Source organism: Cervus canadensis, chromosome 32 (genome assembly GCF_019320065.1).
Source record: "Cervus canadensis isolate Bull #8, Minnesota chromosome 32, ASM1932006v1, whole genome shotgun sequence".
Taxonomy (NCBI): Eukaryota; Metazoa; Chordata; class Mammalia; order Artiodactyla; family Cervidae; genus Cervus; species Cervus canadensis.
The window spans coordinates 34,563,373-34,588,916 of NC_057417.1; the positions used below are offsets into that span (position 1 = coordinate 34,563,373).

The 25,544-nt window shown below is 62.6% G+C and overlaps 1 protein-coding gene across 3 annotated transcripts in view; it reads left to right on the forward strand.

The window, feature by feature from the left end:
* MAD1L1 (mitotic arrest deficient 1 like 1) overlaps positions 1 to 25,544 on the forward strand; it is a 233,028-nt gene that overhangs the window by 176,852 nt on the left and 30,632 nt on the right. For 2 of the 3 annotated variants that reach the window (XM_043456237.1, XM_043456239.1), the window contains one exon: positions 13,498 to 13,705. In XM_043456237.1, coding sequence (XP_043312172.1) covers positions 13,498 to 13,705 — 208 coding nt within the window. Of the gene's footprint in view, positions 1 to 11,977; positions 12,274 to 13,497; positions 13,706 to 25,544 lie in introns of those variants that run through there. The other variant, XM_043456238.1, reaches the window with a different exon arrangement.

Below are 25,544 nucleotides of genomic sequence, written 5' to 3' on the forward strand. Positions count from 1 at the left end.
GGGGCTGCGGTCCACGATGTCGAGCACGTCCAGCCTCCTGGGCCCCAGGCGGGCCCCCGTGGGCTGGGGCATCTGCGTCTGTAGACCTCAGCTGGAGCCCTCCTCCTCGGCTGGGTGGTCTCAGGCGTGTCGTGCTTTGCCATCTGAGTCCCCAGCACGTCCTTTATAAAATGGGGGGCGATGAGCCCCCGTGGGGGATAACAGGAGTGGCTGACAAGGGCTCAGGGGCCATGTGTGGCCACACCATTGTGAGGGCAGAGACCTGGTCCCTGGGCCATGGAGGCCGCAGGAGAGGCAGGCTCCCTGCAGGTGGCCTGGCTGGCCCCAGGCTTGGTCCATGTGACCGCAGCGTTGCGGACCAGAGTCCGGGTCAGGGCGGGGGATGCAGGCTGGGGGTGGCTCGGCACACCGCCCCCCAGCTTGTGTCTGTCTGCGGCACTGCCGGCCTGCTCCTGATGCAGCCCCCTCCCCTCTCCCCTGGAAGAGTCTTCACGGCGGGCTGCTTCAAGGAAGATTGATTAAAATCAGCTGCAGTTTGACTTAATTGGGAACATATGCTTGGAGAGGGAGTCGACTAGTTAGAACTTCTTGTAATTAGTTCACAGCTGGTTGGTGAGGCACGCGCTCCAGTTACTGCTCAGAGCCGAGTGCGTGGCTGCCCGTCTGCCCGCTGGTGCCTGGCAGGGCTGGGCGATGGTGCCAGGCGGGCTCCTGGCCACTCATTCTGTGCCATGTGGCCTGTCCCGGTCTTCTGGGGCTGTCGGCTCTTCCCACTGCGTCTGGGGTGACCCGCGTGTCCCTAAAGTAGGCAGCCATCAGGGAGACGAGCCCTGCTTAGCGACGGCAGGACTGAGGCCGCAGGAGCCAGACACGCCTGGCCGTTTTGTGAAGGCGGGATGTTCTGATACAGGCTGCTCTCGAGCAGACCCCCTGAAACTCTGGGCCTGAAGCTGCGGGGGTCCTCTGGGAACCAGACTCTGCGGGTCACACTCCCGGTGCCCCAGGCCTGCGGCGCCCCGCCCTGCCCCCACCTGGCTGTGCCCAGCGCCCTCCTCAGCAGTGGGCCCGGGGCCTGCTGTTGGTCCTGCCCCTCCATGGTGGTGGCCCTGGTCTCGGTCTGCTGGCCGGGACGTGGAGCTGACCCCACCTCCTGCCGGCTGTGGTGCAGAGCCTGGTGACCTCCAGCCAGGAGCACTGCTCTGCCGAGGTCACTGCTCTTCGTGACAGTGTCACCTCGATGGTGCCCTGTGTGTCCACATCGTGGGCCACGTCTGGGGCTGTCGGCCAGCGAGCCACCTGGCGCTCTGGGGAGCGGCCTGAGGGTCAGACACACTGCAGCTCTGGGCCTGATGGCCACTGGTCCCCCAGCAGGGCCCCTTCCGGTGAGGAGCAAGCCTTCCGCAGGCGGGCAGGAGGCCTCGGGCCCTGTGGCTCCCCTGGGTCCCGGGAGTGGAGCCAGCGTGCTGACGCAGCCCTACCGGTTTCCCGACGTTGCAGACGTGGTCAGACATACAGCAAAGTTGCAAGAGTTTCTCCGTGAGCACCCCGTGTCCCCCCTGCTGGGGACACTCTCCCTCGGCCGCCGTGACGCACCTGTCCGCCCCTTCCTTCCATTAGTCCTGTCTCTCTTCTTGACGCATTTTAAAGCAAATTGCAAACATCTGTACCTCTAAATGCCTCAGCACGCGCGTAATTAGGCAGAATTCATCTTTGGGGTTTGAGCCCCCGTCCCACCGTCGCTCAGAGGGGGCGGGAGAAGCCCCCCGAGCGGGAGCGTCCCCTCACGTCCCCGCCCCACCTGCTTCCGGTCGTGGTGGTGAGGGGGAAGCTGTGCTCAGGAAGGGGCCTGACTGCAGCCCGGTGACATTTACACTGACTGTCTTTTTTGGAAATGGAGTGGGTAGAAAATTGCCGGGTTCCCTGTGAGTGGAGAACGTGTGGAGGAAACTGCCCGGCTCCCACCCCGTCTAATCATAGCGGCTCCTGGCCTGGCCTCCTCCTGCTCTGGGATACGGGGGCCGGGGTGTGGGGGGGCGGCTGCGGGAGGGGCAGCCTTCACTGCTCTTCATGCCTCGCTGCCCTCGCCTCTGACCCCATCTAATCACAGCGGCCCCCAGCCTGGCCTCCTCTCCGGGATACGGGGGGCAGGTAGGGGGACAGGGCTGTAACCGGGGGCGGGCTGCAAGGGGGACAGCCTTCACGCCTCGCTGCCCGCGGCTCCCACCCACTCCCCATGCAGCAGACCCGAGCCCCACTGGCCCCTCGACTGCAGGTTCCGCCTGCCCTCCCCCCCGGCCAGGGTCAGTCCTTGGACCCGAGGTCCCTCCCTCACCGGTTCTCACTGGCCAGGAGCCCTGAACCTACAGCCGGTCCAGGCTCTGCTTCTCGGAGCCTGTCTCGCCTTTGGGTCCTCCTGGGCCTTGAGCGTGTCCTGTCCCCGACTAGATAGGTTATTTCCTGACGGTCTGCTGCCCGTGCTTCTGGAATGCTCTCTGGGCGTTGCTCCCTGGCGGGGGCAGGACCCTGCAGGCCGTGGCGCCTGGTGCCGGGTGGGGTGAGCCCCCGAGGCTGTCCCTGGCGAGGCCAGCTGTGTCCCTCGTGGCCCAGGCTCGCCCCACCCCCAGCCCTGCAGGCTGCTGTCGCTCTGCACGTCTGGTCCCTTGACACTGGGTGTGGACTGGCCACGGCGCAGCCACGGCGCAGCCACGGCTCTGCACACGCCAGCCCCTCCCTCAGCTGTGGCCCTGGCCCCTTCCTGGCCGCACCCGGGCGCACCACTGGCCTGACCTGCTCCTGCTCTCACTCAACACTCACGGGCACTGAGGTGGGCGTGCTGTTCCCCCCGAGCAGAGGCAGCCTGGCACGCAGAAGCCACCCATCTGCCGCATGGCGGGAGGTGACACGATCATGCCCCCCACCCCAAGCCGGCTGCACTGCCCCAGCGGAGGTCCAGACCTCCCTGGCCAGCAGCCCTGGTCTGCCCTGAAAGCCTGTATGAGGCCCACCGGGCCGGCTGCATCCTGCCGCCCCACCCCCGTCCTGGCCAAGCCGGAGCTCTGTGGTGTCAAGACCAGGCTGCCCTCCAGCCAGCTGCCCTCCCCGGGCCGTGAGCAGCCGTGTGCCGTGCGCCCTGCCTGCCTGTGGTAGGGGGTCCCGGGCGGGCAGCTCTGGCATCACCCCTCCGCCGGGCACTGAGCCGAGTGCAGCGACCCGGCCTGACTGCAGCCAGTGTTCCTGGGGCACAGGAACTCCAAGGCGCACGTGGTGACACGGGCAGGGCGCCCCGGAGGTGGGCTCCGGAGGACGCATGTCCAGGTGTGAGCTCCTGACCTGCAGACCGGGGCTCTGGGTGGACGCTTCCCTTCCCGGGTCCTGGCTCCTTTGTGTCGGGGGAGCCAGCGCCCAGGGCTGCGAGCATCAGGCCAGGTGCACGTGAGGCTCTCGTCCGGCTCCTCTCCTATGTAGCTTCTTGGAGCTGGTGGGTTTGCTCCCCCTAATGGGAGTCTGTACTGCCCACCCCCCCCCCACCCCCTGTAAACTCAGCCCGCCTTCACACTTCTGGTGCTTTCGTCTCTCTGCGTTTGGGGGCTCTCCCCACAGATACGTGTGTCCTGTTAGTTTCACACAACACGTGGCACGCCTGCTTGCGTGTGTTATGATGCTTTAATCCTGCCGGTTACCAGGAACGTGATCACGACCTTGCCATGGCATACATCCTTTTGCTCACGCCTCTGCCATGCATGTGTCTGTGTGTGGGAGAGACTCCCAGAAGAGAGGGTTGGCAGGAACCTGCGTGGGTTGCGACAGCAGCACCGACGGTCATGCGACGGCTGCGCCGTGAGGGTGCGGACCCCCTGCCCCAGACAGCAGGCCTCCGGACCTCTCTGGCCCAGGGGGTGAAAACAGGGTAGTTGGAACTGTCAGTCCCTTTATCACCTGTGAGTGAGGATTTTTAAATGTGTTCGTGTGTGTTGATGTCCTTGGTTCATTTTTCAAATGGTCTGTTGGTCCTTTTCTTGTTGGTTTCTTGGAGCTCTTTGTATATTAAGGATGTTTTAAGTTGTGAATATGTTTTTCTAATTATCATTTGTCTTTTGACTTTTATGTTTGTGCTGTTTTCCCTTTTTTTTTTTTTAACCAAGCAGAAGTTTTTGGCTTTTAGATTTATTTTATTACAGATGCATTTATCACCTTTTCCTTTTTAGCTTTTGGGTTTTTGTTCATATCTTTACGTTTCTCATGTCCAGATAGTAAAGAATTCTCTCATGGTATCTTCTGGTTTTCTGGGGCAGTTTCATTTTTTACATAAATCTGACGGATTTGGAATCTGGTTTGGGTTTTTTATTAGGTGGGAGGCATGGTTTTGGGAGGGGCTCCTCCTGGTACCCCTGGACCACTTCCTGAAAGCCTGTCTTTTCCTCATTGGCGTGAGGTCAGCCCCCTCGTGCACCCAATGCCCCGGGTCAGGTCGAGGCTGGGGCTCGGTGTCCTGCTGCTCCCAACTCTTTGTTTATCAGGGTTTTCTCTTGTTCACTTTTATATGAACTTTGGGATCAGCATATCCAGCTCCCTCTCCCCCAGCCAGCTTAGAACTTGCTGGATGTCGTGAACCGAGAGCGTGAGGGTCTAGGGGTCGGGTCTCCTGGTCTCGCTCTCCTCCGGGAGGATGTCGCTGAGACTCTGTTAGGGTCTATGTCCACCCCACCGGGAAGCTCGCACAGAAGGACAGACACAGGATTCCACCTGTGTGGGGTCCCTGGAGGAGCCAGGGTCACAGAAACAGGAGGCAGAGAGTGGGGCCAGGGGCTGAGGGGCAGAGCCCTGGGGAGGGGGCCTCGGCTTGGGAAGGCCTGTGGGTGGACAGTGCTGACGACTGCACAGCAGCTTGAATGCACTTAAACCGAACAACACACTTAAAAATGGTTAAGGCGGCGAATTTTATCACAGTTCCGAAAACTTCTTACTGGCTTTGCTGAACATCTTCTGTTATAGCTCAGAGGCCTGGCGGGAGGAGCACAGCCCGTGTCTGTGGTGAGGGGCGTGGGTGCTGGACACCCTGCCCTCTTCTGCCCCGCAGCCAGGCCCTCCCATTCCCCAGCTGGTCCTGCAGCCGCCGGCCTGACCGGACACCCCCACTGCCAGTTCCCGCGGCTCAGGGCGGATTTGGGGCGCCTCCTGCCGCTTGCTGTCTGTGACTGGGAGATCTGGCAGCCCAGGTGCCTGATTTCCAGCTGGGACACAGGTCACTTGGTCAGCAGGCTCGGAGGGCCATCACTGTGGGAGGGCAGGGGCTGCCGCAGGCGTGTCCCACCTTCTTCTCCTCCCCCGGCCTCCCCCATCCCTCCCCCGAGAGCCGTGGCCCTGGGTGCCCAGGTGGGTGGCCAGTGTCCCAGCCGTGAGCACTGCCCTGATGCAGTAGCAGCTTAGGGGGCAGCCCAGTCTGTGGACAGGAGTGTGGGGCCTTGTTAGCTGGGGGGCAGCTTGGCCATCTTACCCGCTGTGCCGTACCTCCCCAGCCTTGCATCTGCTGCACTGCAGCCCTGAGTCTCCCTGCAGGGTGGCCTGGGAGGGTGATCGGGGTGGGGGGCGCTGGGAGGGCCCAGGGCCTACAGCTGGCCTTCAGCCGCAGTGGCCGCCGCCCGACGGTGAGGGTTGTCTTTCGTGGCTTCCCTGCAGGCTGTTTACAAGCCTCTCTCACAGCAGGTCACCTTCTGAAGGACTCCGCATGGGGGTCGTGGGCGATTAGCATCCTGTAACTGGCTCCGCCAACCTCCCTGTGTCTGCTGCTTGGAGCCAGGGATCGGGGCTGTGATCTTGCGCATGGGCAGCGCGGGGCCACAGGGGCAGCGCACCACGTGTGCCAGGGCTTCCGGCCTCTGCAGCACCCCTGCTCTGTCCTCACTTTTCCTGGTCCTCACCTGCCCAGCGAGACCTGGGCAGTCCTCGGCTCTCTACAGCACAGCTGGGTCAGAGGTCCCATGAGCTTGCGGAGCCACACTGCTGGACCCGAAAGAGCCAGGATCTGGGGCAGGTTGATGAGACTAAGGACCGAGCATCTCGAGTCCCTGTGGCCTGGCTCGGACTCGGTGTCCGCCCACTGGGTGGGGACCTTGCTGCAGCCACGCAGAAGTGACCTGGTGTCCCCTCTCAGGTCCCTGGACACCTCCGTCTTCTGTCCCGCGTCCCTCTGCCAGCACCTGGGTGGGGCAAACGTGGGGGTGACTTGAGATGGGAGGCAGTGCTCCCCACCCGTGCGCTGCAGCCTTGGGCCGGGCCTTGTCCCCGCTCTGCCTTCCTTGGGGGTCAGATTTGCATGGGTGCTTTCCTGCGCCGTATTCTCGTAACTCCAGAAAGGCCTGGGTCCTCAGATAGGGGCACACTGGCCACATCCGGCAGGTGTGATACACGCCCGTCAGGATTAACCCTGGCTTTTGCTCCACAGTCATCACAGGTAACAACGGGACACTCAGCAAAGCTGCGTTGCCTTTATGACTGTCTTCACATCCACTGACTTTCTGATCTTTCCAGACCTGGGAAGGTGAGCAGAGTCCCCATTTTACAGATGAGCAAATTGAGTCTCCGAGCAGCCTGGTCATCTCAGAACCAGAGCAGGGATGTCTGTGTTTCTTGCAACAGAACGCCAGCCGAGGGGCTGCACCCTCTCACCGGGGGTCCGTGTGAGCAGAGGGGCTGCTGTCCACAGGACGAGTAGTGGCCCTGACGGGAATGCCCCTCCTCAGGCTCCACGGCCCCCGAGGGGACTCTGGCCGCAACCACAGGCAGCCTGCAAGCTCACCCGTGTCTCAGGCACACGCGGCGCCTCGTGGCCGGTGGCAGATAAACTCCCTGCAAGGCTCCCTGGCGCTGGCGGGACTGTCCGGGGAGGATGACGTGAGAAGGGCCGTCCACGGGCGTCGGCCTGGTGACGCCGCTCCCACGGCCCATCCTGCCTGCGCCCCAGCTCACACCGGACCTGGGGCCTGGCGGCCCGCTCCCACCCCGCCCCTCGGCTCCAGCGGCCGGTCCCCAGGGCTGGGCAGCGGCGAGCACACTCCCCTGGATGGCGACCCCACAGCCTGCTTCTTTGTGAGGAGCCTCGGCCACAGGAGTGGGAGTGCCTGGTCCTGGGGGGCCCTGGGGGGCGGGGCCTCCGGGAACGAGGGCGTGGGGGCGGGGCCTCGGGAAACGGGGCGTGGGGGCGGGGCCAGCGCGTGGGGGCGGGGCCTCGGGAAATGGAGCAGGTGGGGGCGGGGCCTCGGCCCCTGTGGCCCCTGGCTTGTGGTGCCCCAGAGCAGGGGTTTGAGAGCGCCCGCTTCTCTTGGCCCACGGCAGGAGGCTGGTCCCCAGACGGCAGGCCATCTCCTTGCCCGCGGCTCTCCTGCCTCCAGCCCAGGCCCTCTCTCTTCACCCCTCTCGTGACCTGCTCGGTGGCCGCGAGAGTCTCTGGCGCTTGGTGCCGGGGGTCTGTAGGGTCTGGCCTGCAGTTACGTGGCCCACAGCTGACGCCGCAGGCTCTCCACCCTCGGCCAGCACTCAGTCTCGAGGCTTGGCCTGCTGGGTGCCCCCAGCTTCAGAGCTGGGCAGCGTCCGGTGAGCCACCAAGCGCCAAGGAAACCGGCCCACACGGCATGTCGGACGTGAAGCCAGCGCTCGAGGGACCCGCCCAAGGTCACGGAGCCCACGGGCGGCAGGGCGCGCGGGTCCTGGGCTCACGGAGGCGGGCGTGCAGGCTGGCGGGGCCTGGAGGGCTGAGCGTCCCTGTCCTTGAGGTCTGGCTCACCCTGCCCCTCAGCTTCGGCGGGACCCTGAAGCTCCCGCCCTTCTCCCTGAGCTGAGCTTCCTGCAGCGGGGAGAGGTATTGATTCAGTTTTCAAGTCGGGTGATTCATAAATATGCATGAGGATCGGTGGTTACTTAACTGTGCTTTTTAATTCTCAGCGCATCCCTACCTCCTGCCAGCAGGGTCTCTTAGCAGGCACAGCAGGCCCCCTCCCCGGCTGTCGCAGTCCTTCACGGCCCACAGGGGTCCTGGGGGTCTGCCCCCCATCCTGGTCTCCCGGGCACTAGGCTGAGAAGGCCCTTAGAGGTCAGGTTCACTGCCCTCCCACTTACTCGGATGGAAGCCGTGGCCCTGGAGGACAGACGCCCTGGGCAGCCCGCAGGGCAGGGCAGAACGTGACTGCTGACGGCAACGAGGCAGGTGCATGGGGCTCGGGAGGCCAGCTCCAAGGCTCGGACGCAGGGGCCCTGGCCGTCCGTCACAGCTTGCCCAGAATCTGAGCGTGAGAAGGAAACCCCCGTGACCTGCAGGCTGCAAGTGGGCTGCGGGGCCCCTGGGAGGAGCCCTGCTCAGGCCCAGCCCTGCTGCCTGGGCCTGTGGTTGTCGGGCAGGCCCGGTCCTCTGCGGACTCGAGACCCCACCTGTATCCTGAGAAACTCTCAGTCCCCCGAGGACCCTGGTGGGGCTGGAGCTTCTCTGCAGCCTGCCCTGAGCCCACCTGCGGTCTTGGACGGGAACAGGCCTCCGCTCCCGGCGAGGGGGAGTTTTTGTTTGCCGGTAATTGCACCCACGCATCAAAGAGAGGCTCAGAACTTTTCCTTTTGAGATTCCCGTCAGCGTCTCAACAGTTTCCTCAGCTGTGAATCAAACAAGGCAACAAATTTTTAGCAGAAGATTACAGCCGTTTCTCCCCTTTCTTCCTCAGAGCCGTCATCTAGTCGCAGATATCAGCAGATTTGTTCACACCCTCCCATCTGCTTTAGTGGTGCCAGCCCCCGATGCCCCTCACAGTGCCACCAGGCCCCAGTGCCCGTCACGGTCCCATGATGCCCCAATGCCCGTCAGGGTGCCACGAGGCCCCGATGCCCCTAACGGTCCCACGGGGCCCCTGTGCCTCCAACCACGCCCGGGGTGAAGGGTGGCACCCCTGCCCCTGGCTGGCTGTGAGCACCTCCTCTCCCAGGCACCGTGCAGCCCACAGGGAAGGAAGGAGGGACAGACAAGAGGGAGGGGAGGGCCTCCTTGCTCCCGGAGAGGGTGCAAAGCAGAGCCCAGGTGCCCTGAGCCCTGATGCCTCCTCCCCCAGCCTGGGCACCCAGTCCTGTGGGCCTTTGACCCGTGGCGGCCTCGTCGGGCCTGTGAGGGAGGCTGACTGGGTAGCAGCTTGTGTGCAGTCCAGCTGGGCCTTGGGCCAGTCCTCCCAGGCACCTGGGAACAGTGGCCCCATGGTCTGTGGTGCTCCTCCGTCCCCAGGCGGGTCAGACTCCTGGGGGAGCAGCTGCCGCAGCCCCCGTCCTCTGAGCAGAGTGACTTTCCTTGACTTCTGAGTGCCCTGTGGGAGGGTGCAGGCGTTGGGGCCTGTGGCCGACCCCAGCCCCGAGGCGCTGTCATAACCTTGTCTCGAGTGCCTGGCCCCCCAGAGGCACCTCAGGAAGCCCCCCGAAAGTCCAGCTGGACCCAGGTGGTATGGGCCTGAGCTGGGTGGACTGGCCTGCCTCCTGCCAAGCCAGACGCGCAGACCTGCCCTGAGGAGCAGGGTCTGGAAAGCGTGTCGCTGAGCCTGGAGTCCTGGCTGCGTGGGGGCCTGTGACTGGGAGGTGGTTTGAGAGGAAGCTGGGACAGCCTCAGTCAGGGGCAGCGCTAAAGACCTCCGCCCTGACCTGCGGGGCCGTGGGTCGTGTAGGCGCGAGGAGACCCGCAGGCAGGGCCGTGTCCACACCCGAGGTCCTGGGCCGTGCCAGCCAGGGTCAGCCCCGCTGTGGACCCGCGTCCCCCAACCCCCACCCCGGGCCAAGCCCCAGCCCCAGCCCAGCACCGCTTCCCTCCGGCCCAGCGCCCCCGGAGGGCTCCGCCCCGTTCAAGCTGCCCACAGGCCAGGCAGGCGCATGGAGGAGGAGCTGGTGCCGGGCAGGCTCTCAGGGCGGATGGAGCGCCCGCACGCGTTCTGCTGTGTGTTCTTCCTCTCTTCTTTCATCTCTTTCTTAAAAACAGCTTTATTGAGATACGATTTACACACCACAGAGCTCGCCCGTGTGAAGCGTGCGGTTCGGTGGGTTTCATACTTTCACAGGTAGCGAGCAGCCATCACCACACAGATTGCGAACGATCCTATCCGCTCAGGAGGGAACCCCGCAGGCCCTTGGCCGTCGCCCTGCGCGCCCCGCCCCCTCCCGCCTCCAGCAGCCGCTGCTCTGCTCTCTGCGCCTGGAGCTGTCCTTGCCGGGACAGTCACGCGAGTGGCGGCGTGTGTGTGGTCTGTGACTGGCTTCGCCCCCCGAGCGCGGTTTTTTCTCTTTCCCGTTTTGCCGCACCGGGGCGTGTGAGATCTTAGTTCCCGGCGAGCCCCTGCGCGGGAAGTCCCCGGGCAGTGTTTTCCGGGATCGTTCGCGTCGCAGCCGGTGTCGGCGCTCTGCTCCTCTTCACGGCTGCGTCATACCCCCTGGTGTGGGTGGACACGTGGATGGTGCTGCTGTGAACATCTGTGTACAAGTTTCTCTGTGGACGTGTGTTTTTATTCCTCTCGGGTGTGTCCCTGGGTGTAGACTCGCTGGATCGTGTGGTGCTGGTGGTGGTGGTTTTGTCAATCGTGTCTGACTCTCTCTGACCCCGTGGACTGTAGCCCACCAGGCTCCTCTGTCCATGGTATTTGCCCAGGCAAGGACACTGGAATGGGTTGCCATTTCCTTCTCCGGGGGACCTTCCCGACCCAGGGATCCAGCCCACGTCTCCTGCATTGGCAGGTGGATTCTTCACCCCTGAGCCCCCTGGGAAGCCCAGACCACGTGGTCACTGTCTGGTTGTTTGAGGAACTGGTTTCCATGGAGGAAGCACCATTTTCTGCCCCAGCAGCAGCAGGGCTCAGTTTCTCTGTCCTCACAGAGACTGCCTTCGTCATTCCTGCCTGGCAGGTGCAAAGTGATGTTTCTTTCTGGTTCCGATTCTGGTGTCCCTGATCGCTGATGACATTGGTGTCCAGCATCTTTTCCTGTGCTCATTGGCTGTTTGTATATCTTCTTTGGAGAAGGATTGGTTCAGACCTTTGCCCGTTTTTACATAAGTTTGTTTTCTTTTGTTTTTTCCCCTCTGTTACCGAGTTGCAGGAACTCTTCATGTGTTCTGGATCAAGTCTCTTACCAGAGAAGTGATTTACAAGTACTTCCTCCTGCTCTGGGTGTTGTTTTTTTCGCTTCCTTGGTGGTGTGCTTTGAAGCACAGAAGTTTTTCATTTTGAAGTCCAGTGTGTCTACATTTTTCAAAAGAAAAATGTATGTTTTTCTTGTTTTTAGTGTCATGTTCCTTGTTTTTAGTCTCATGTGGAAGAATCCAAGACCAAACCCAGTGCCTGTGTCTCCTGCCAACACTGGCTCTCATGCTTAGGTCTTTATCCACTCTGGGGTCACTTTCGTGCAGTGTGAGGTGAGGACTCAGTCCGACGCTCCTGCACGGGGGTGCCCCCCGTCCAGCACCTCTTCCTGGCAGTGGTCCCGCCGGGAGGTGCTGGCCTGGCCCTGACCCGCCGTCAGGTCAGCCGCTCCCCCACCCGGTGCCCGCCCGGCTGCCTGTGCAGAGCTTCAAGGTCTGCACGGTGCTCCCTGCCCTCCTTCCTGCCTTCTCTGTCGCTGCCCCGCGGGGACAGACGGTGTGACCAGCACCGCCTGGCACGTCTGTGCCAACATGGCCCTTTGCAGAACATGTCTGTGCTTGTCTTCTCCCTGCACCCCCGACCCGGCGCCCGTGGGACACGCGGGTCCCCGGGCGCCCCCTGCTGGCCGCGGGGCCTTTGCCCGAGCATGCGGGGTGGACGGACTCCATGCCTGGCTGTGTCTCCCAGGCTGTGAGAATCGGACGAAATAAGATCCCTTCCTGCCTGACAGCCTGTGACTCACCGGAGTTACACCGTGTCTCTTTGAGGCTCTTACAAGGTTTTCAGAAATGCACGGGGAGCCAGCCGTCAGCCCCTCCACCTCCCCGCCCTCTGCTGGCCCTCCCCGTGCCTGGGGCAGAAGGGCTGGCAGCGTCTCCACACGCCCCCTCCCTTTTAGGGCCACAGTTAGCAGGCTGGCGAGGGCTGGCCGGCAGTGGCCACACAAGCCTCTGATGCCTTGGAGGGCTGGCGTCCTCGCAGCTTCATTCCCGTGCTGGGGCGGCTGCTCTGCGGCACAGCCATGTTGCCGGCCTGCCCCACCTCCCGGGGGTTTGGTGATCTGGGTAACGGTGCTGTTCCCGCTGCTGCCCGTGGAGGACGGAGCCGTGGGCAGAGGCCCCAGGCGGAGGTCGGGTGTCCCAAGAGGGAGTCTCGCTGTTGGAGTGGAGGAAGACGACTGCTGAGCTGGCCCAGCGGCCCTCCCTGGGAGGCGGGTGGGCCCGGCCGGCAGCCCACGGCCCTCGGCCAGGGACACAGCATGCCTCTCTCCCCGCACCTGGGGGAGACCCCTGGGCTCCCCTCGCCGAGGCCCAGGCCTTCCCCTCGCGCCTGCCCTGCAGGGCTCCTGCTTGTCAGAGGGGCTCAGGGAGTGACAGCCAGAGACACGCGGCTCCTCCTTTGACTTCCGGGGCCTCAGAGCCGAGCTGCCTCTCCTGGGGACTCTGGGCCAAACGGTGGGGACAGAACTGAGGGTGGGGTTTACTCAGCAGCGGTCTGTCTGCTCCCCGCCTGTGCTTAGCTGTTGGGGTGACTCTAGGTGACCTCACTTGGTGCCAGTGAGCTTGATGGGGGTGGGGGATGAGCCTGACGGGGGTGAGGGGCGAGCCTGACGGGGGTGAGGGGCGAGCCTGACGGGTGAGGGGCGAGCCTGACGGGGGTGAGGGGCGAGCCTGACGGGGGTGGGGGATGAGCCTCACGGGGGTGAGGGTGAGCTTCACGGGGATGAGGGGCGAGCCTGACGGGGATGAGGGGCGAGCCTGACGGGGATGAGGGTGAGCTTCACGGGGATGAGGGGCGAGCCTCACGGGGGTGAGGACTCCCTGATGCGTGTGGCAGGAAGCTGAGGCCGGGCTGGCCCAGGCCTCCTCCAGGGCATGGCCTGGGCGTGTGCACCGGGTAACATGCCTGCAGGGATGCGCACCCATCCAGCGTGGACGTTCACTGACCATCTGCTCCTGGCGACCAGGCCCCAGAGCAGCTCTGCCCGCAGCCGTCCCCTTCTGCGCTCAGGTCTGGCGTTGTGTGTCAGTAACAGGAGCCATGACAGTGAGGCGTGCGGGGACTCCACTTTAGTGTCATGGCTTTCTCAAGTGTTTGAATTTTAGAAGCCGGGTCTCAGTGTGAAAAGCCTGGGGCAGGAGGGTCCCTGCGAGGCTGGTGAGGACCCAGACGTTCGCGGATAGTGTCTGAAAGCACACACTGGATGCCGATGCTCAGGGGGACATGGATCAGAGCGGGGGGCTCGCACGCTGCCTCCTGCCGATGCCCCAGAGATGGGGGGCACCCTGTGGGCTGGCTTCTCTTCGCGCTCGCCCTTGGGGGCTCTGACCGCCTGCCTGTGGCCCTCCCGCAGGGTGACTACGACCAGAGCAAGACCAAGGTGCTGCACCTGAGCCTGAACCCAGCTGGCGCGGCACGGCAGCGACTCCGAGAGGACCAGCAGCAGCTGCAGGAGGAGTGTGCGCGGCTGCGGGAGCTCGTCCGCGCCCTGGAGGCCGGCGGCCCCGTCACCGCCCACCTGGAGGCCGCCGCGGGGCTGCCCTCGTCCCGGGAGGTGGCAGGTAGGCCCCGGTCCTTCCATCCGTCCCTCCGTCCAGCCTGTGCAGGAGCTGGGCCACGGGCCTCCGGGGGGTGGGGGCCCCGGTCTGCAGAGTGAGCGCGGTGAGGACCCGAGGTGGCATCTCTCCAACCCAGGAACAAGTTAATACTGTTTATCAGCGCGTGTGTGTCCATTAATCACAAGGACACCAGTGCTCCGGGAAGCAGGGGCCATCTCTCACAGTCTGAGTACGCTTCCGGACCCAGCGAGCCCTCTGCAGGGGCCTGTGACAGGCAGGCGGGGTTGGAGCTGCCTCTTCCACCTCGAGGGTCTCACCCGCTCTGCAGCTCTACCTTGGGGCCGCAGTCTCTGACCTCGGAGCTTCTCTGTCTCCAGGCAGTACAGTGCCTGCTGCGCGCCGAGGTCCCCGAGGCCGGCCCTCAGGCAGAGGCGGGTCCATCACCGCCACGCAGGGAGGGCATCGTCTGGGGGCTCCATTTTCTCAGGGGCCAGCCAGTTTAGGCCCAGGGGGAGCCTGGGGGCTGGAGGCCGCCTGCAGCCTCTCTCCTTTGTCAGAAGGTGCCAGGCGCGGCTGCCTGCCCTGGGCCTCGAGTGGCTGGTGGGGGGAGGGGTGCCCTCCCTGGCGCCCCTGGAGCACGGCCCCCGCTCCCGTGTCTGCTGCTGGCTCTGCTCACCCCCCCACCCCCGCGATGTCTGCGGGGCGTCCGCGTCGGGAGGACACGGCTGCTGTTTTCCTGACATTTGCTGCCTGCGTTTCCAAGCAGCTTTTCCCCCGGGAAGCCCTTTCCGCTTCCTCCGCCCGTGTCTGCCGTGTCAGGCTTGGAGAGGGAATGCAGGCGTTGTCTTGTCTGGAGCCGGGCTCTGCCGTCGCCCCGTCCCCGGGGTCGTGGGTGCAGCTCCTCCAGCCCGTGAGCTCCCACTGTCGACCTCCGCGTGGAGCCAGCCTTTCTCGGGGTGTCTGGTCAGCGGTCACTGTCCTGTGAGCCGTGGAGGTGGGAGGCAGGCCCAGCACTGGCCCGCGGGCCTGGAGGCCTCGGTCAGCCGCGGCCTTGACCGGAGCGAGCCCGGCCGTCCTGCGGGGCCGCATTCTGCCTGCTCCCCGTCCCCAGGGCGTCCCGAGCGGTCCTGGTCCCACGCCTGTCGGCCCAGGGTCATCTGTGAGGCGGGGGTCTGTGTGCCGCCAGGCTCAGCAGGGACCCCGAAGTGCAGGTCTGCCGGCCCCTCCCGAAGCCCTGGCTCCGCAGGCCGCACCCGCTCTCCAGCTGCTTTGCCGTGACCGAGTGTGGGGCTGGTGGACGGTGACCGAGGCACCGTGTGAGGTGCACACCGTCCTGTAGACGCGTGCACGCCCTTTCCTGCCCCCACCTGCCTCTCCCGTCTTGTCTTCAGGAGCCTGGCATTGGCTGCCCGGTGCCGCCCAGGTTGTTCTGTGGCCAAACCACGGCTGAGCCGCCAAGGCCGCCGTGAGGGGGTCCCTGCGGCCCGGGGTGGGCTTCCCGGCCCGCAGAGCTGTGAGAGGCCTCCCGCAGGGCCCTCAGCAGGCGGGCGGCCAAGCGTGGTCTCCAGGCCCGCACTCCTGTTCTCTCCCCGGGCTCCTGCAGCCCCGCTTCGCGAGTCGCCTGTGTCCTTGACGAGTTCAGGAGCTGGGAATGCAGACTCGGGCGCTCAAGGTGTCTCTTCGTTCTGCACAAGCATTCACACCATCTGATGTGACAGACCGTTTACTCCTCAAGTCTGCCACTCCTCCGACCGGCAGGCTGCGTGCTCAGCTGTGGGGACGCAGCTGCTCGGAGCCTCCTGGGGCGCCCGACACGTGCCCAAGGACACTGTGGGCGTCCGGACAGACGGCTGGCTGAACCTGGGCCCCAGCTCTGCCATGTTCCCTGAGGCACCACAGAGAGTGGGACCGTGGCACCTCTGCAGTTGGGACAGCCGGTGGGCGGGTGGTTTAATGGTGAGTGACTTAGGAAGAAGGACTCCAGGCAGCTGTGGTCATGGCCTGAACCAGGCTGAGTGATGCCACGACTCTCCCCAAAGGCCAGGAATTGGCAGCAAGTGGCGCTGGGGGAGGGGCGTGACTGCCAAGCTCAGGAGCACGAAGGATGCGCGCCCAAGGCATAACCGAGAGGCCCACCGACCCCAGGCTTGACCCAGCTCCATCTGTGGGCTGCGGCCTCTCTCCCAGCAAAGTCGGATCATAGCGCTTCCCCCGGTGTGTGTGGAGATCCAGGTCCCCGGGCTCCATCTCAGACCTGCTGGGTCAGAATCCCAGGGGCCCTCACCCCTGCCCCTTTCACCCCCTGGAGCCTGATCAACCCGAGGAGACGTGAAGGTGCTGAAGCTGGAGGCCCCCTCAGACGCTCAGTTACTGCTCAGTGGCCCTTGAGCTGAGCTGACTGGCTGGGAGAGCCCAGTGCTGGCTCTGACCAGGGTTGGCTGACGTGTGCGGGGGTGCAGAGCAAGCAAGTGGGAAAGTGTGCCCGGAGGACACGGGCCATCAGAGGGGTGGAGACCTCCGGAAAGCGTGTCCTTGGAGACAGGGAGGGGCTTTCAACAGCAGCACACGGACGAGAGACTTCAAATTTCTCCAAAATGAAAGACAACGAACTTCTGGAAGTTAAGAATATAAAAGAGTTAAATGATGATCTAAATAGTGGATTTTTAAGATAAAACTGAGAAAGTTAATCTGAAAAGCAGAGAAACAAGACAGTGAGATGGGAAACAGGAGGAAAAGGTGAGGCAAGTCAAGGAGCCGGCAGCCCGAGGGGGCCACTGTCTGAGTCCTAGCTGCTCCCCAGAGGCCGGGAGGACAGGGCACACCCGCGCTGTCTCAGGGACCTTTCACAGCACGGAGGGGTTGCCTTTACGTGTGGGGGTGCTGGGCAGGGCCCGTGGTGGCAGAAAGCCCCCACACACACTGGAAAAGTGGGTCAAGGGCCAGGGATCACAAGACGTCCCTTCTCAGCAGCAACTCTGGCGCTGGGACCTCGGGCGCTGCTCCAGGTCCCCGGGAGCCTTGAGAATGCCCGGTGCCTCGTTGGTGGCTCCTAAGCTCCCAGAGGACAGATGGCGAGGGCACTGAATAGCTGAATGGGTGGCCGCCTGTGCACGGAGCGTGCCGTCAAAGCCTGGCCTCTGTTGCTGTGTTTCTGTCTGGCCAGGCTTCGCATGGTCAGCAGAGTCACAGCTCAGCAAACGCCCTCCCAGGCCGTCCGCGTCTGCCTCAGCACCCAGGACTCCAGCAACGGAGCCAGGCTCTGACCTGTGACCTCCCTCCAGCCATAAAAATCTCAACACACGGGCGCCCTAACCTCCAGAGTCTCGTCATGGAGAGAGGGCCCTCCCCGCTTTACCCCGTGGCCCACGGGCCAGCCCCGCACCCCGGATGGGCTCATCTGCTGTGTATACGGGGTGGCCTTGGCTCTCGGCCTGCAGATGCCCTGGCGGTCGTGTAGGTGGGCGTGGTCTTCACCGTGACAGCTGGCGGCCAGGATGGGGGCAGCCCAGCAGTGGAGGTGCCCCGGCTCCCTGGAGGTGTCAGCCTCGCTGCCCTCATGCCGGGAGCCGTTCTGGGGGCCGGGAGGGACGGTGCGGGGCAGCCGCCCGGCCGCAGGTGACCACACCACGACAGGTGTTCCTGGACCTCGGCCCTCGGTTGGCGGGAGCCTGCACCCCGTCCCCCGCCCCCGCCCCCTCCTGAGCTGGCTCAGCTCCGCGCGTGGCTCCCCACCCACCCAGCCTGGGCCAGAGAGATTACTAACTGGGGGTTAATTAGGTAATGCATTAATATTAAAATACCTAATCTTGTCAGAGCAACACACAGGAGGTGATCAGATTTGTCCCTGCCTGACTGTGCCACCAATCCCGAGGGTCCCTGGAGAGGGCTGTGCCTGGGCCCCTGCCTGGAGCCCTGCTCGCTCTGCTCGGGGAAGAGGCCACCATGGGGAGGCGGCCGTGGGCCGGCCCGCAGCAGCTGTGCCGTCTGCTCTGTCTATCTGCAGACCGAGGCTCACCCCCTTGCCCACTTCAGCCAGCGCCCGCCCTGTAGGGGGAGGACAGGGCTGCCGGGGCGTGGGGGAGGCACTGGGGCCCCTGGCCGGAGCCGCCGGCCTGGATTAGCACTGGCCGGGACGTCACAGTGCTGAGCACAGAGTCTGGGCCGCCGCGGGTCACCCGTGAGGACGCTGAGGCTCCACGTGGCTCGGCACCCGGCACAAGGTGGTGGACTTAGGGATACATGTGGCCACTGGTCTGGCTACCTGAGGCGTAGAGGTGGGTGTAACCTGGATCAGAGAGCCGTACTCAACAGGAACTGGCCTCTGAGCACCTAGCCTTCGGGGAGCAGGGAGAGCCCCCAGCGTGCAGCAAGAAGGGCCTTGCCTGCACTTTCCCCGATGGTGGTTCTCAGCTGGAGGGGCCGCCTCTGAACAGCCAGGAAGACCGCAGGGAAGTGGGGAGCGGAGGCAGGAGTCGTGTCCTCCCCCTCCCCGCCCCCCCAGCAGAACCGCGTCGTCCTTCTCACTGGCATTCCCGGCCTTGCAGCAGGCGGGAGGGAGGCCTGCTGGGGTCTTCGAATGCCCGAGCAGCACGTAGGTGGACCTGAAAAGCACTGTGGTGGCTTCGAGCGGAGCTGACGTGGAACCCGAGCCACAGAGGGTGGGTCAGACATGCCCAGACCGTGACCAAACCTGGAAAGGGAAGGCAGGACGTAACTGTGCCGGTTCCTGTGAGCGTTCTTGGTTTCTTTGGGTGATGCCGGCGGTGGATCACTGGGTCACGTGGTTCGTGCACTGTGAGCCTCCAGGCTCGCTGTGGTTCCGCACCCACGCTGGCCCCACGGGGGTCCGTGGCTGCACGTCCCACCAGCTCTGGGCCCTTCAGTCATTCCCAGGTAGTCACAGTGGAGGCCCACCGTGCTGTGACTGGCGTTTCCCTGACGGGTAAAGATGTTGAGCCTCATTTGTTTCACGTTAGCCCTTCCTGTATCCCCTTGGGTGGGTGGAGGCCCAAGCTTTTGTCCATTCTTTGTCTTTGGCTTGAGTTTGGGGGTTGCGTTTCCTAGCAGAGGCTTTCTCAGAGCAAACACCTATAACTTGGATGTGCTCTAGTGATCAGTTCTTCTCTTTTAGGAGTCAGATCTAGGGACTTTGGCAAAGCCAAGGTCAAAACCCTTTTTCCTCATGTTTTATCTCTTAAGTCTTTTATTTCTGCATTGAAATCTGTGACCCATTTTGTTAATTTTTCCTGTCATGTGAGATTCAGGTTGCGGTGGGGGACTTTTTTGTCTGGGGGACTTTCTCCTGTAAATGTCCTGTTACTCCAGCATCGTGTGTTGAAATGGTGTCGTGCCTCCGTCGGTCACCTCTGTTCGTTTGTCACGTCAGCTGACTGACGCCGTGGTCCTGTCTCCTCACCGGCCCTCCTGCTTGCAGCTCCGAGCGTCCCCGCAGTGTCTTGGTAGCTGGACGGCAAGTCTTAAGGTCAGCAGTGTAATCCCTCCCACTTCACGCTCTTTTTTCAACATCGTCTGGCAACCCTGTTTCTGTTGCCTTTCTGTTTAGCTTTAGGTTCAGCGCGTCTGTATCTGCAGAAATCCTGGTGACCTTTACACAGCGAATCCATTGAATCTGTAGATCAGTTTGAGGAGAATCTGTATCATTAATGTGCTGAGTCTTCCCAGTTCAGAACCAGTGTGTCTCTCCACTTACTCAGGCCTTCTTCGAGTTCGTTCATCTGCATCTTGTGGTTTTCAGCATACACACCAGTTACATGTTTTGTTAGAAATAGACTTTTGTGTCTTTCATTTTTGTTAATTTTTAGTTCTCCTCCGTGCGTGTTTTTCTTTATCGTCTCCATTGTTCTGTGCTTGTGTATGGAAAAGGAAATGGCAGCCCTCCCCAGCATTCTTGCCCGGGAAATCCCACGGACCGGGGAGCCTGGCGGACTGCAATCCGGGGGCCGAAGGCGCGGGACGCGACCGACGACGACAGCGACGCCGAGATGTGGCTGGTTTGTGCTGGGCTCGCAGCCCGTGGCCTCGCTGAGGCCAGTCAGCTCTGGGAGGGTTCGGTTTTCACTCTTGCAGTCGTGTCGTCTGTGAGCAGGGCCTGCTGCGTTTGTTCCTGTGGATCTGACGCCTTGTGTCACACATTCTCCCCCTGTTGCCGTGCGGCTGGGACTTGAGGTGTGCCGGGCACCGGTGGTCAGCGTGGGCACTGGCCCTCGTCCTGGTCCAGGGGGCGCGCGGTCAGCTCTGGGCTCTTTGCAGATGCCCCTGCTCGTTCCCATCCAGTCTGAGCCCGCCGAGAGCGTTTGTCAGGTTAGGTGTTGAGTTTTTTCAAATGCTTTTCTGCATCACTTATAGGCTCATCTGGTTTTTCTTCCTTACACTGTCGGTGTGGTGGGTTACTGTGAAAATTTTTTACGAATATGTTGAACCAGCCTTGCATTCCTGCTGTAAATCGCCCTCATCTGTGGTATATTTTTCTTTCCACACGTTACTGAATTCAGCTTGCTGTTTCGTCTGTGGTTCTGGTGTCTCTGCTCACCTTGGTCTGAATTTCTCCTGTTCTTTTGTTGTCTGATCCAACAGAGCAGTGAGGAAAGGCAATGCACAACTTTTCCTCTTCGCAGATGACGTCTTTGTCTACACAGACGAGCCCAAGAAGTTTTTTAAAAAAACGAATGCAGTGAGTTCGTCGGTGATTCTGTGTTGCTCTTACATCCTGCGTGCTCAGCCACTTCAGTCGTGTCCCGCTCTTTGTGACCCTGTGGACCATCGCCTGCCAGGCGCCTCTGTCTGTGGGCTTCTCCAGGCAAGAATACTGGAGAGGATTGCCATGCCCTCCTCCATGGGATCTTCCCGACCCAGGGGTCAAACCCAAACCCGTGTCTCTTTCGTCTCCTACATTGGCAGACGGGTTCTTGACCATTAGCACCACCTGGGAATCCCATTATATCCCGCAACCTTGCTGAATTCACTTTCCATGATACGTGTGTATAATACGAATATGACATCTGTGAGCAGTTAGGGAAGCTGAAATCTAAGACATTATACCATCCCTGCTCACTCTCCAAGAATGAAATTCCTGTGTATAATTCTAACAAAGCGCATAAAAGGTCTGTGTGCTGAAAACGACCGCGCATTGAGCAAGGAGTCAGAGGACTTCTAATAAAGGAAGAGCCAGACCGCGTTCAGGATGAGAGCCTCCCTGTCGGGAAGCTGTCCCTGAGGCCCGGGCGGGTCCCGAGCCATGGTTTCCTCGGGAGGTCAGCTCTGCGTCAGCGGCTTCTTCCCCCTCTGCCCACGCAGGTGCTTCTGGCTGGCGATCAGCCGTTCCCTCCTTGCAGGTCAGCGCCTTCGTGAAGGGCCGGTGGGTTTCCTACGTTCATCTTTCCCAGGCCTGGAACTTGTGAACCTGTGGCCCGAATCCAGTGAGGGTAACTCATGGTCACCAGAGCTGTTAATAACCAGGCAGGCGACCTTGAACTGGTGAGCGGACAGACCCCTGGTCAGCCGCCGCCCTGCCGCTCAGCATGGAGACGGCCGACGACCGGTGTCCGGGGCTCCGTAAAGGGTCTGAGGGGCCACGTGCGAGAGAGGCCTTGAGGTCCGCAGGGCGCCAGGCCCTGTGGGGGACATGCCGGGAGGGGCCAGGGAGCCAGGCAGAAGGCAGAGCACGGGCCGCAGTGCTGGGCCGGGGCCCCGGCGATGGGCCCACAGATGCCTGCACCTGGGTCAGACCCCGCACGTGTACACCCAGAGGGTCGGCTTTACTGCATACTTAAGACTTTTTAATAGAAACAGCATCTCACTTGATTACTAATAAGGAAGCATTTTTTACCCCCTCTTTTCCCAATGGTCTCATCACAACCAGAGCGCCTTTATCTCTTCTTCTGCTCACTCTGTACAGAAGTTTAACTTCTTGTTTTTCTTTATGATTATTTTGTATAGAAAGTGTTAACTTATTTTGGAGCTTCATAGGTCTATTCCATTTAAGATTAGAAAGTTCTTTATTGACTTAATAAATTTTGTTTTCTTCTGTGACTTTTTGGCTTGTATTTTATATTTAAAGATCTAATCTGCTTGGAACGTATTTTGGGATGTGGCATAAGGTGAAGGCCTCAATTGATCTCTTTCCTGATCACAGACAGCTGCCCTGGTGGCATCTATGAGATAATCGTTCCTTGCCCTGGAGGTTTATAATGTGTCTTTATTTTTCTTTGTCTTTATTCCATGGCTTCTGGGTGTTTATTTCATTTTTCTGTTCCACATCTTTAGTAATTATAACTGAAAGTGTGTTTGCATATCTGGTGTAGAGCACGGCTTTTCCCTTTTCTTTCCCTTCATTTAGATTTCCTTAGCTTGTTTATTATTCTAAATGAATTTCAGAAATGTTTTGTCAAGTTCAAGAAAAAGCCATTGAGCTTTTGGTTTTTATTGACACTGCTTTAAAGACATAAATTAGTTTGGTCGGCGAGTTTTCAGCTTCGTTGCGTCCCGTGTCTCTGGATGGGTGGGGGAGCGCCAGGCCCATGGGACCAAGAGGGGCCGGATCAGGGCACCCCGCATGCTGGGAGCCCCTCTGTAGGCGCGGGTCCCGGATGTGTGCCTCTACCCCCGCCCCGCTCCTGGCCTCCGTCTGCTGCCGGGCCGTGTCCGGAAACGTGGGTCCAGGCCGCCTTCCTCCAACAGGGGCCCGTGCGTCTCCCTGCGCCCCCAGCCCCAGGCCCCAAGCCTGCCTGCTTCTCCTCCCATTCTCGGGGTTCTCCTGGGGTCACCTTTGCTGGAAAAACAGAAACAGCTCTAGAACCCTTTGCCCGGCGGCTCCCCTGACAGTCACAGCAGGTAACCTATGGCTCTGGTGAGGCATCTACTTTGGAGGCAGGACCCGAGCCCCAGAGAAGAGCCAGAAGCTCCTGGCAGGGCGCGCGCCTTCTCAGGGACGCGGGCCCACGAGCCAGGGGCCTGGAGGCATGGGGAGGTCACCGTGCTTGCTGCCGGGGTCAGGCAGGGCCACGTGGGCCCGACGGTGGGCGCTGCTGCCCTGGCTGCTGCCTGGAGCTGCTGGGCCATTCTCAGCACCTCCAGCGTGGCTTCCCCAGAGCCCAAGACGACCCCTGCAGGAGCTGGACATCAGCAGAGCCCCTGAGCCCAGGCGCACCCAGCGGGGGTGGCACCGGGTCTGCCCGCTGGGGTGTGCAGAGAGCCCGTCTCGTCGGCCGCTGGGGTACGGAGGGCCCCCTCGTCGGCCGCTGGGGTGCGGAGGGCCCCCTCGTTGGCTGCTGGGGTGTGCAGAGGGCCCCTTCGTCGGCCGCTGGGGTGTGGAGGGCCCCCGCGTCAGCCGTGCCCAGGCAGGCTCTGTGTGGAAACCGCCTGGCACTTTAATCACTGTGTGTCCCGGGCTGCTCTCTCTGCACTGTTTGTTTGCTCTTGGTGTCAGGTAATAAAGGGCAACACCATCAATTAGGTGTTTAATTGGAGTTGTAAGGGAGTCGTGTAATTTAATCTCCGGGTTTGCAGGCAGACAGGCTGAGGAAGGGGCGTGCCAGCCCCCACCGCGGCGGCTGTGGGCCCCTCTGCCTCCTGCTGCCCGTGAGCAAGTCCCTGGTGGCCCTGCCGTGTCCCGGGCCACGGGCAGACCTGACGCCGTCCAGGGGCCGGACCCCAGCATCAGCACCAGCCCAGCGCCCCCACCCGGCGCCCCCAGCCAACCCTGTTCTCCACGTTGGAAACACCCAACGGCTAGGCGAGGCCGCCTGCTCAGAACATGGGTGGCGGGGGAGTTCCGGGGCAGTCAGGCTGTCTGGGCAGGAGCGGCCCCGCAGGGCCGGTGTCTGCAGCGTCTCTGGGGTCCCCGCGCCCCCTCTCCCCGGCTCCCGGCTCCTGATGGGACTCCTCCACGAGCTGTCTCCTGGGCATCGCGGGATTAGCGGGCTCAGAACTGGCCTCCCCGGGCTACAGTGAGAGTCCCAAGCCCATGAGAACGGCCCAGGCCCCTCGCTCCCGTCACCGAACGCTGGCAAGCTGCAGAGCCGCGGGAACTCCGTCCGTGGCTGGTGGGGGCCCAGGATGGCGCAGCCAGTCTGGAAGCCAGTTTGGTGTTTTCTTACAAAGCGACTGGATGATGCAGCCGTCGCACCCCTCAGCATTTTCCCAAAGGAGCCAGACACACGTATGTCCACACGAAAACCTGCAAGTGCCACAACCTGGGGGCAAGTGGGGCCTTCAGGAGGCAAGCGGGTGAGTAAACCGCGCTCCGTCCAGACAGCGGCCCGTCGTTCAGTGCTGAGAACAGATGAGCTGTCGAGTCAGGAGGAAGACACGGAGGAAGCTTCCATGCCCATGACTGAGCGAAAGGAGCCGGCCTGGAAAGACCACAGACCATGTAACTGGCAGCACGACCGTCTGGAGAGGGCAGATCGGTGGAGACAGGGGATGAGGGGTGTCGGGGGGCGCTGGGGAGCGGGGTGGAGCCCTGGGAACGTTCAGGGCGAGGAAGCTGTCCTCTGTGCCTCTGGGAGGCTGAATGCTGGCCGTTCCACGTTCGGTCGGACCCACAGGTGGCACGGCCCCCAGGTGAGCATCACGGCAGCGGTGGGCCGTGGGGCTCGTGGCTTCTGGGCAGGCTCGTGAGTGAGGGCTCCCCGCTGATGGGTGTGTTGATGGGGGTGGGCGCTGTGGCTTGGTTTTGAGGCAGTCCTTGTCACCTCCAGTTTTGCTATGAACCTGACGCTCTTCTGATAGTCTTTAGAAAGAACAGCAACCTAGACGCCCAGTTGTCTGCCGTTCTACTTGAGCAGGTGTTTCCACTGAGCGCCCGTCCCGACAGTCCGGCTCCGGGACGTTAGGACTCCCCGAAGGGTCTCGCTCCCGTTTGCAGTCAGTGTCTGTGCCCCCTGCAGCCCCATCGGCCGCTGGCTCTGCCGGTGGGTCCCCTCTGGACGCCTCACAGGAAGGGGGTCCCCCAGCCCGTGGGCGTCTCATCGCTGTGTCTTGGGTGACCCCCTCTGCACGCCCTCCGTGGCGGGCCCCCCGTCAGCTGGCGCCCACGGGCTCTTCGCATGCCCTGGCTGCTGTGAGCACCTGGTCCGAGCCCCGTGTGGACGAAGGTTTGCGTTGCCCTCGGTGAGAAGGGGGTTGTCATGCTCTGCGGTACGTTTCTGTTCAAGAAACGGCCAGAGGGCCTCCCGGGTTCCTCGGGGGGCTCCAGGGGGGTGCTCTCCTGCCGCTGCTGGGGGCCCACAGCGGGGGGTGCTCCAAAATCGCCGCCACCTCGGGGGCCCCGGAGGACCTCCCTCCCCGCCCTCGCTGGGCAGAGCCTGTGCTGCTGGCGCTGCGGCTCCTCGTGGTCGGGGGCCTCTGGAGAGGTGGGGGCTGGGCGGAGGACGGGGGAGAAGGCTTTCCCGCGGCCAGGGGGGCGTCAGTGGCATCTTCTGGACTCCGCGGTGGGGGAGCCACATGCTGTCACGTCTGGACTCTGCAGGGGGCCACGTGCCGTCACGTTGTTGGTGGTCAGCCCAAGCCCCACTGCCTGGGCCAGGAGCAGAGTTCACGCAGCCTAGATTCTGGTCCTGATGGCCACTGACTGCTGTGTGTCCTCAGGCGAGTCCCTTGGCCCCTCTGAGCCTCCACTTCCTTCCCGGGCAGAGGCTGTCCCTGACCGGGGCCCTGTGTGCCGGGACAGCAGGGCCGTCCAGGCTGAGAGGTTCTGCAGGACGGCCCGCGCCACCTCCTTCCCCCACCCCCCACCAGTGGGCATGTGCATCGGGCTCGCTCCATCTCACAGGCGGAGCCAGGACACTCTCCGTGTGGTCACTCCCAGGTCACCCTAACCCAT